Source organism: Clavelina lepadiformis, chromosome 2, assembly GCF_947623445.1.
Source record: "Clavelina lepadiformis chromosome 2, kaClaLepa1.1, whole genome shotgun sequence".
Lineage (NCBI taxonomy): Eukaryota > Metazoa > Chordata > Ascidiacea > Aplousobranchia > Clavelinidae > Clavelina > Clavelina lepadiformis.
The window spans coordinates 2,767,452-2,778,862 of record NC_135241.1 but is presented as its reverse complement, the minus strand read 5'-3'; the positions used below and the strand labels follow the sequence as shown (position 1 = coordinate 2,778,862).

Genomic DNA, 11,411 nt, shown 5'->3' with positions numbered 1-11,411 from the left:
AAGAATAACTGAATAATGACTTGCTAGTATTTCTATTAACTTATCTTAGAAGCTTATAAGGCAACACTGACCTCAATTTTTTCTTGGTGAACACAACCGATTGCTGAAAAGTTGGGATCCATGAAATCTTTACCTGTCAGAGGGGTCAAGATTCGTTGGATTTCATCGTCTTCAACAATATTGTCTGTTGTGCCTTGCTGTTTAAAATCATATATTGCCATTGGTATTTAACAAAGGTTTTTTCTGAATAGCATCGTGAACTTTGGTATCTTCTTGTACTGAAGTAATCCTTAAACTTCAGTAATTGCCTTGCTCATGTAGCTATTGCAATGAATAATTTGTGGTAATGTAACATGGTATTAGCTATAGGTGAAAGTGATTTTTTACCTTGAGAACATAATACATGATATTGATTGTTGACCAAAGCATAATCTCGTCTTTTCTTAATTGGTGGCTGAAGAAGCAAAACCATGAAATTTGAGCATGCTACCATGATCCAAGTTTTTCTAGATTTAAATTACCCTCAGAAATGTTTTCCACGTGTTATCCTGATTGTTGAAATTATAAAGCTATTGATTCAAAAATTGTTGTGATCTAGAGTTTGTTGGGCTTCATCTTTTCAGTATCGTAAAATATATTTCAAACTTTCAAGAACTGATTAATTGTCAGCTTCCTGTCATCACTGTTGTTTTAATGATCAATGTGTTCAGAACCTAAGCGCTGGTAACAAGTGCAGGAATGATGTTTTATACCGATATTACTGTACTTCATGAACTGCTACATCATGGTATATTGCAGAAGACTGAAATCTTGATGCGTTGTCTCTTAGAATTTCTTAAATTTTGTTTTTTAACGGGTTAAGTATCCATTTTTGAGCAGTTACAAATGTTACCTACTAACGAAAGTCTGGTTGGAATTGGTTTACCAACTGATTGAGAGTGTCAATGCTTCATTGTAAATGGTTGACAATTTTAATCAGTCATGCCCGTTTTGACTACTACACCTTGAATTAAATCACAACTGGTTCCTGAAGGCAAGAAATGCAAGAATTCTTAACCTGTAAAGTGGTCAAGAATTCGTTGGATTTCATTTCTTTAGCAATATTTTGCAACTTCTATAACAGTGTCTTCAAAAATCGTTTGTTAGTGGAGTCATATTTCGTAAACAGTTAGCTTGCAAGATATCGTGATACTACTTAACGTTCTGTTGTTTTATGAAAAATAAAATCAAATGTTGAAATTGTTCTGTATTTATACAAGTGCCATTTAACAATTCATAGATTGATGATAAAGATTTTTTGAATCAATACAAAAATAGACTTTACAAATAGAAAACATTGCAAATACATACTGTAAAGGCATTGTTAGAACTCTACACTGACACCGTACTGCACTACTGCGGCAGGAAACAATGAAATGCTAAGAATCTGGAAGATCTCTAGTATTGCAGTCTCTATGAAATTGTTGGACTCCAACGTTAAGGTTTTGAAACAAACCTGTTAGTGTTAGATCAATCACTTTAGGTTTTGAGTCTGGGAAATGTGTACTAAGTTCCAAATCATGAAACTAACAAGGAATCTTCAGTAAATGATACGAACGAGACATTTCCCATTTGATACATACAGTCTTTCTACTGCAAATGCACATATTCTGCCGCAAGTGATGGTTCAACAAATGTGACATTGGGCCAGTTGTGGGGCAAAGGATCTTGAGACCAAACATCCTCGTAAACAATACGTTTTTTCAAGGCAGCAGTGTGGCCATTGGTTACGCACTACCAGCCTGGATTATTTTAAATAATGCATTCATTTTCCCAGATTTAATTGCATCTCGACATTGTTGTACAACTTGTGATTGGTATTTTCCAACTGAAGAAACAAGGCTTAAGCTATTAATTGTCAACTAGCAAGTATGCAAGACTGTAGGTACATTTAGTTACAAAACACTCCATTAAAAGAAATTATGTACAACATTGAATACCTCGCAGTTGGGCCGCTTTCTGTATAATTTGATTGACAAGTTTCAAAGATTTGACCAATTCATCATGGTTGGTTGAGCGCACGTGATAGCCATTTATGAGGTCACGGTTGAGTTCATGAAGTTCAATATAACCTTTTCTCATGTTAGTTCTGTCAATGTTAGTATTGTTAACCCAGGTAAAAGTGTTACAATTACAACAGAATACAAGTACTGTAATGTAGTTACAAAATTTAAAGCATTGTAAACAATTTTGTGCCATATTTAGTTTAGGACTAAATTTAAGCAATAACAATGAAACAATGGTATGGGACACTGTAATAAATATATACATGTCTTCCTGAAGTCTTGCATCTTCAGCTCTCACAACCAAGCTTCGAATAAGGTTGGAATGATCTGTCATTTCAGCAGCAAGCTTTTGAGTTACCACATGTAGATTGTCAACCTGGTTGAAGGCAAATGTCTCAATTTATTTATCGTTGTAAAGAAAAATGCATCAATGCTTGTATGTATTGTACATATCACCATCAATAATGAATAAACGTAAAAAAGTCAAAACTAACAGTTTCAATCAATTCTTCGAGTCGTTTTAAATGCATAGGAATGTGCGCAGTTGTCTGAAGATGCTCCAGGTTGAGAAATGACGCCAAAGACTGGATAAAATCACCGGCTAGTTCAAGATTATCAGTAGTAATCTCGATCTAACACAGAAAAGGATGTTTCTTGATAAGTCTAATGTTTCCAATACAAAAACCAGGCGATTGCAACCCTTACTATATAATTGGGATTGCTCTAACCAACATTAGGGTAGGAGACCAAGAAATAAGATCAAGCAAACATCAAAGACATGTGGTGGATGGCTAAGTAAACGCAGTGAAAGCTCACTAACGCAAAGTTAAATGGACCCATTTATCCAAATTGTTGGTATAGTTGCCATAACTGTATTGGCATTTTTGCCTGGGCCTAGTAAGCTAATAAACTTCTCAGCAAAGGAGCTTCCATTGTTAGCTATCAAAGTTGTGGTACTCCAAAGTAACTCACTTGGCCACTTTGGTCCATTTTAAATGAGCAATCTCCACCACGCAATGCAAGGAGATGCACTTCCAGCAAATCATCACATGTTAATTCTTGCTTTAACAAGAAGTTTTCATTGAACCAAATCGCAACCTTAAGTAGGAAATCATTCAATATAACTCAATTTGTCCCTAACCATGCGTTAACTAAGATTAATGCTAGGTATTTTTGCTAACCCTCTGTACTCTTTCAACAACGGAGAATGTTATACGGCTCTCTGGCATTTTCGGTGGACGTGACATGGGAAGGTATGAGCTAAACCGAGGAAGATAGTTGGACAGTTCAAAGACGTGAAAACTGCAACTGCAAGTTGTAGGAAAACTTAAAATTAGTAAAAGCAAACCGAAGATTGTACAATGATAATGTTAAAAGTAATTAAGTGAATTAAAAATTATATAGACTAAAATTACATACCTTCCCGGCAAGCTGATGAATGCTTGAGTGTGGAGTTCAACAGGAATGTCTTTCGGTGGATAGAGCGGAAGCGTTATCTTGTTGCTTAGATTATTTTGTGGTGGATGACTACATGAAAATGTATACTATTATCAGACAAACTTGATAAGAAAAATGCAAAACGATTTGTATTACTTACACAACATGGCTTTCACCTTCAAACAAACCCTCAGCAAATATAACCACCATTCTCACTATGGTATCTGCAATGAAGAAAAAGCCTGTCAATGCCAGAAATTTATTTAGAGTGAAATAATAGTCCTACCATTGGTGGAGGTCACCACAAGCTGTATGTGTGGATCAGGACTTTGGGCGATAATTAATTCCGCATTTGCAGTAGATCCCACCTGGCAAGATACAAATCGTAGTTTTATGACAAATGCTGCGACAAACAAAAGAAGCAAAAATTGGCAATAAAATCTAAAGGAAAAAGTCTCACAGGGATGGCAGCTTCGTTTATCTTCTCTGTAGATGTGAGCTGATGAGGTTTCACGAACTCCTTCTCTCTCTCATAGTTTTGAAGTTCAAGAAGTAGATTCTGTTTGGTCATATTAAGATCCTTCACATCGTCCATTGCACGATTTGCTTCAACTATCCTCCTCCTCGACTGGTCGCCCTGGTAACCTCTCACTTCCCCATCCACGGAGCAGCAGATCAATTGATCTTTTCCATCCAGTCTGGATAGATGTGTTGTTGAAAATTACAAAACATTGTAGAAGTTATATCACAGATATAAAGATTACTGGATAATACCAGATATTACACAATTTGCATCACTTCTATGTTGTTGTATTAATTGTTCCTGCTTGTAACAGGAAATTATGATAAAATGTTTAAAGAAAGCGACCTGTAGTCTGCATCGACCATTCCAGCAACTGCACTCGTCATGTTATCTTTGAAAATAACTTCCCCTGTGGAGTTACTTCTGGCATCAATCTGATGAGATTGTAACAATATTTTAATGTCAGTTTGTCATTATTTTATACAATGAGTAATGACAAGTGGCAATAATTTAGTTAAGTAAGAGGCTGACAGGTATAGGATGTGACATGTGGTAGAAAAATAGTTTTAGTTGTTAGAACACTGGTCACTTACTTTGCCGTTGGACCAGCCAGTAACCAATTCTTCAACACCATCACCATCTAGATCAAAGCTATGGATTGCCATCACTTGGTTCTTTGACTACATTAAAAATAAAATAAAGTTACAGGATATAGAAAACGTCCCCAACCTGGGGCCTGTGAGACTAATTTCTATGGTTTGTGGATTTTACATTACAATACAAGTAATTTCGTCTTGATGTTAGATTGAATGATCAAGGCATTCGATAAGTTTTATAACAACTTTAATTCATTTTAGTGCTTATTCATGAAATTGAAATAAATGTACCGGTAGTGAGTGTAATTGAATTAGTAATTCACGTACTATTCTTGTAAGTTATGGTACATCACAATTAGGCTTGTTGTGCCACCTGTTATGACTACAAGCACACTGTTTTTGTCAGAGTGGTTCCTAGTGTGAAGTATGTGGCGGTGCAGTGATAATATGGGTGTAAGCTATACAGTACATATGAGTTTGATTGCTAATAATTACAGTGGCCTTGTTAACTTCTCGCGTGTACTGCATGACCAATAGTGTTCTTAAAATGATAATTTCTTGATTTTAACATGATTATTCATTATTTGTTTTTGTCTGAATTTTTCATTCCTTTCTTTAGGTTGCAGCCTGTTATTTTGCTTTTGCAGCCAGTGATCCAAAAGGTTTGGAGACCCCAAGAATATAATAGTCCTATCCTTAAAATATTTTACAGAAGAATTCACGGTAAAAACAGCTAAATAAAGACAGTTTAGGATCAGATGTTTGTTAGCAGTTAGCAAAATATGCCACCTTGATTCTCCAGTATCTTGCTGTACGATCATAAACACCAACTGTTCCATTTGCGAGCGCATAGCCGAATCGACTTCCTGAAATTCGACACAGTCCGGTGACTGCCTGAACAACATATTAAAAGCTTCGATTCAAAAGTGACATGTTTTAGTGTTGTACTGTAATTGAACTTTCCAATACATTTTTGTATTGTGTGAAAACTTTACATACTTCTGTCTCAGTCATCTCAGAAATTATTTCTTCTCCTTGAAATACTCGGATATCAAAATCTTCAGAACCAACAATAAGCTGAAAGAAAACAATATAATATAATGCTACAGGAAGTTAATCAGTGCTCATTTAGTAGAAATAATTAATCAGTGTTGTTTCCTTTTGCTCAGTGAACAGATTAAATTATAAATATTCCATGCTCCTTTTACCTAGAAATTCAACCATTACATGCAAATATGAGAAAATATCACCTCATCTTGGCCGTCGTTGTTAAAGTCAGCCAGTGCAAGGGAGCAAACAATGTCACCAGTGACCTACAAATATTAATCACAGTGTCCGGTTATTTGGCTATACTCAGAGTCTGACCTCATACCAAGGAGAGTCTGCAACTACCACTCACCGTCCAAAATTTATCTTCACCGTCAGCATCAAAGCCCATTAATGTGCAATTTCCACCAGCAATTGCAAGTGGTTTGTCAATATTTGCGACGTTCCCAATAACTAAGCTATTGACACCATCTGGAACCTTTAAACAAATATAGAAACAAGTTCTACTAACTGATGAACACACCACAATATTTGTGTGAGAACTGCTAATTCTTAACACAAATTTAATCAGGTAACCACACACTTCCTTATAGAAGAGATCAGTGTTGTCGTGGACATCATATGCCAGAAGGTTTGTCTGTGTCCCGATGCATAAAATATCTCGCTTTTTGTTTTTATCAAGTTGACCTGCCACCAAGCCGCTAACTGACTGATTGACACTCAGCAAACTGATGTCAGAATCTTGGACCGCCATACGCCCTCCGGCTATGGCTGGACTATGGGGATTGTGAACAAATACCTGGAATCATATATTTTATGAAAACATTGCTTGCAAGCGGTAAAGGTTTTATTTTGTGCACTGAAAGCGATCTTCAGCAAGGGAACAAGTTCATCAAAAACTTGATGCAATTTAATTAGACATAAAACACTTTGATACTGTATGTTAAAACACTGCTTTGAAACCACGAGAAGGTATATATATCATCAATGAACAGGGTTGTGGAGTTGTTAAATTTCTGATGTATGTCAAACTTTTGATGTAATAAATGGCAAATAATCTCAAAATTTTTCCAATTTCACAGAAAAGCACAGTTACACAATATATACATAAATTGCCTGGCATCTTTTGCCTATAAGTTTATGTTTGGTGCAATAAAAACGACATAGAAGATCACTAGAAAATGCAAATGAGTATTTGTTTCAGGCAGCTTTGTAGTGTTGCACATCAAGTTAAAGCATTTGACGTATTATTATTAATTATTATATCAAATTATCATAAATTGTTATCTTATAAAAATATTATTATAAAAGACTATTAAATTATCATTATTATAAAAGAAGAGATTATATCAAAAGAACTTTCTTACCTTTGATGCAGTAGTTGCGCATGTTAGACAAGGATGCAGACCATCATACTTTCCCACAGTTACCAATCGTGGGTGTACTTTGTGTTTTATTTTCAATGAAAATATCGGAACCAGCATCTTGTTGACGTCGTTATAGGTTTCTTGTTACCTGGGCAATAAATAAATTTATTTGCTCACTATTAGCTTCAATTGTAGGATACAATGTACCTTAATACCCTAGATAATAATGTTTGCCACAATCCAGCAATACGCAGCGTTAAATAGTTACTCTAAGCCGACATATCTGCAGTAAAATGGGCAAATACAACATAAATATCCGGACCGCAGCCGGCTCCCGGCAGGGCTGTCATTGTTTCATCGAAAAAAAAATTACCTGTATTATTGCAAAACTCTACAGCATCTAAAGGTGTAAAACATACGGAAGTAGGTCTAAGCCTAGGCTAACCTATGTCTTTTATTCTAAATCTACTTCAACACCAAGCATTCATCATAATCAAGTTTCAACTGAAAGCAGCAAAGGTAGTCATGGATTTCAAAGAAGCACAATTATTAAATAACTTTTATACATAGATATCTTACAAAACCCAATGACGTTTTAAAATTTCAACTGAGAATGAAATGAATTGAAAAATTCTAAACAAGAAAAATGAAAATCAGAAAATTTCATGAAATAAAAAAATGCAATTCTTAAAATTTTTAACATCAAAGTAACAAGTTGTTTCAGAAGTTACAATGCGAATTACCTTCGCTACTTTTTAACATTGCTCACCTTTGTTCTCTTTATTCCCGAAGAAATTTTATTTTAAAAAATGTCACCATTTACAGAATTCCATTCCAATATGAAGGAATTAGTGTTTGATAAGTTTTTTTCAAAGTAAATTTTTGAGAAAATAAATTATGCTTTAGTCTCTAAATGCTAAAGCAAAGACTATGACTATGTCAAAACTTTCTTTTTATTATATTCTTCACTTCCCTGCAAAATCAGAAAAATGTTTGACCTTTGCCGCAAGCAGATCTACCCACGTGAAATCCAACAGTCTGATTTCAAGCTACTTACGATTATTTGGGATGTTTGGAAACTTTTCAGATAGACGTAGCCTAATACACGTAAAAATAAAATTAACTACAAAGATAAGTTGTAAAGGTAACGCCAAATTCGCCATGTCAGGCTTTGCTATATTATTGATTGGGACAGGTTAATTAGGCATAGTAAGCTTAGTTACACGAGCAAAACCCGAAAGTGGTTTTTACCCCAAACCCACAATTGCCTATGATGAAGTCGGGAAGCTAGAGATTTAGTTACTCAGTATGGAAAGTTTTCATAATAAGCGTTTGTTTGATTCTGATCCACGTGATATTAACATGCTCACTGCTTTCTTTCAATGAAGTGTTTTTTTGTCATGTTATAGCCTATATGTGTAGGCCTATAGGGTTATGTAGGCTAGTCAAAATTGCTCAATTTTATTTGTTTGCTTTAAATTAGTTATATTTTTGATTTATGACAATATGAATTGGATTACAAACCTAATCTACCAAAAATGCAAATATCTGCTTGTGTTTTTATGATATAAATTCAGTTTTTAATACCTATATACATAGTATATACGGTACATACATAGGCCTGTAGTGGCCTGGGAGCCACTTCCAATACCAATATATCATTCGTGGGAAAGTATTCGCCAGTTGTTTATTGAAATGTTGTTTGTTGATGAAACTGCAGTTGTCGCTTAATATTTGGAAACTTTCGCTAAATAACTTTATGTGAAAGCGCCGTTTAGTACGTTACCAGGTGATTTCATAACATCCGAGTTTTAACTGTAAATAATCCCCATTGCCAACGCTTTATTTTATCGTTCACGCATTCTGAAATATTGTGTTGAATATTTCCGTTCACATCGCACCGCTTTATAAACTCGAACTGATACGCGAGTAGCGCGGCAGACAGAGAGATACTGAATCGTACGAACGTATTACGTTAGTCGTGTTAAAATGTAATTTGTTAGACTTGTTTTAATTGGTGAATGCTAAGTTTGTGATTGTGTAATATTAATCGGAACCTGTACAGTTCCTACAATAAAGGATTGCTTCTGATAAACTGTATCTGTTAATCGTAAGAACTTGCGGTTAGTAGACGTAAGGTTAGAGCATTCTAACCGCACGCAACCACGGAGTCAGATCATTAATTCGGCAGGTAAATTAAGTCCGAATAACATAAGTTAAGACAAGCAGCAACCTCTGCAGGCCTACATAGTATACAGATTGAACTGTTCAAACTGTAGGTTAAAATCGTTGTAACACAAATAAACGCCAACTGCAAAGCTAAGTTGAATGTAAGCTCCAAAGTTAACAAGGCATAGCCCAATTCTAAATATTCAGGTAGGTGAACACTAAGTATAGATTTATCAAAATGCATGCTGAACTTCTTCTCGCACATAGCCTACTTGTTTATATTAAGCAAACAAAGAATTAAAGTTTGAGTGGATGTCGTCACACCAAAATTTGTGTTTCTTCACACACAGTTTTTTGTTGACATGTCATAGTGGGTGTGGCACCTGCACGCCATAGTCGAAAGCTTGGCAACTGCACCCTCGAGATTTTTTAAGACTTTGCTTGGTGCACTCTAATGCCAACTTTAGGGAAATGTGCGATCGCTGACAAAAAGAGATGTTTATTTTTGCCTTCCGTATTTTTAGAGATCGCACAACCAGACAGCCTACTGTCAAGAAAGGACCTCACAAGCTTTACAGATTGCAAAATTCACCTAGTGAACTCGAATGTAGCCAATCTGCACCTGGTTCCCCATTGGCGTTGATTTTCTAAAAGTAAATGAAAAAAGAGGGGAAAATTAAATACTGTATTGGGGATTTTCCACTGTGAGAAAATAAGTGCGACACAATGTTAATGTTGTTATGTACTGTAATTATGTAAAGCATTATCATGATGCGTTTTACAAATTCTATAATAACCATATAGTGACATGCGTTTCCAATACATTGTTTCTACTTTTATTTAAACTATGAATGTTAAACGAATTTCTTAGCAAAGTTTAAGCAAGTGGTCTTCATTAAAGACACTATCAAAAACACGCAGAAACGGATCTAAGAACAAGTTCACCAACTAATTGTGCAAAAAGCTTCAGAAGGAATCATTTTTTGATTTCTTTCTTCACTGAGTTGGTTATACATAGTATAGTTGAAAACTCTTTAAACTATATTTGGGAAAAAACATTTGATTTTATCAAATAAGTCATTTCTTCGGAGCAAAGTTTTTAAGTTTGCTTTGTCTACTTAGAGACTAAACTCAACAAAACTGAACAGCTTTTTTGCATTGTACTTCTGTTTTATTTAACTGACCAACATAGAAAGCGGATTGGTTGGGTAACCTTAAGATTAACACATTAAATGTGAAAGGTGTATTATACTGTCATACTTAAATCGTTGCACAAGGCCGCCTCTTGTTGCGCTTTCTACTCTCTTATCCATTCTCTCTTATTCTATTTTACACCTTTTGTTTTCTTCTCGGTTTTTTTGTTGCGCTTTCTACTCTCCTAGCTGTATTTCTTTATTATTTCATTTCAACTCTTTTTTTCCCTTAGTTTTTTTCTCTTTGTTTTCCTTTTCTCTTGGTTGTTAACTTTCTCTCTTTGTCTCCCTCCTTTCATTTTGTGCTCTCTTGTTTCTCGAGTTGGTATTGCACCATGTGTTTAGGTAACTATTATTGGTATAATTTATTGCAAACTGGAAAAAAGAGATGGAAAAACAATCCCAAACAAGAACCACCATAGAAATCAAACTGCAATAATTATAGCTTTAATCGTCTGCAAAGCCACTACTGTTTGGCAAACGTTGACTTTGAACAAACCATCTCTCTTGACTACATTAACTATGGGTATTCAGGTAAATCAAAGTTTATCTGGAAGCAGACGTCTGGTAGTAAATTGAGGTGTGCGGCAATTTCTGGCCAACCCAATTTAGTTAAGCAAAATATTCATTGCATATTTGAATGTCATTGTTACAAGCAAGAGAGATGTTGGTCGTTTTTTTGTTTGTTTCAGTATTGTCCAATCCATTCTTTATTGATTACATCTTTAAATGTTTTCACTTTCAGACACACGCCAGCTTAACTCAGCTCAGCCAGTTTGCTAACATGACTCAGGCTTTTCAGTGCAGAGCTTAGGCAACTACCTTAATCTTAATTTAAATGCCAGACTAATCCAAATTTTATAGTAAGAATCCTAAATAAAGATTTTTGGTAATTCCTCCAGTTCTATTCAATACAAATGTCCAAAATTGTCTTCAAAAAATTATTCAAAAACTGTGGAATTATTGACAAGTTTCTAAACTTTCAACCTGTAATCTCTTGTGTGTGAAATTAGTCCAGTGTGTCTATATTTGTG

The 11,411-nt window shown here is 35.0% G+C and overlaps 1 protein-coding gene across 1 annotated transcript; it reads right to left on the bottom strand.

The window, feature by feature from the left end:
- Positions 1-1,226: 1,226 nt before the first annotated feature.
- Positions 1,227-7,531, bottom strand: LOC143446875 (BBSome complex member BBS2-like). The gene is made up of 19 exons (XM_076946726.1): positions 7,389-7,531; positions 7,016-7,163; positions 6,232-6,447; positions 6,001-6,126; positions 5,852-5,914; positions 5,601-5,678; positions 5,391-5,495; positions 4,599-4,685; positions 4,351-4,439; positions 3,943-4,180; positions 3,769-3,850; positions 3,643-3,706; positions 3,465-3,572; positions 3,227-3,353; positions 3,018-3,143; positions 2,540-2,677; positions 2,309-2,421; positions 1,980-2,128; positions 1,227-1,867 (listed from the first exon to the last, which is right to left on the bottom strand). Exons 2-19 carry the CDS (start codon positions 7,130-7,132, stop codon positions 1,767-1,769), a joined length of 2,127 nt encoding a protein of 708 aa, XP_076802841.1. The 5' UTR covers positions 7,133-7,163; positions 7,389-7,531; the 3' UTR covers positions 1,227-1,766.
- Between the last annotated feature and the right edge of the window lie 3,880 nt (positions 7,532-11,411).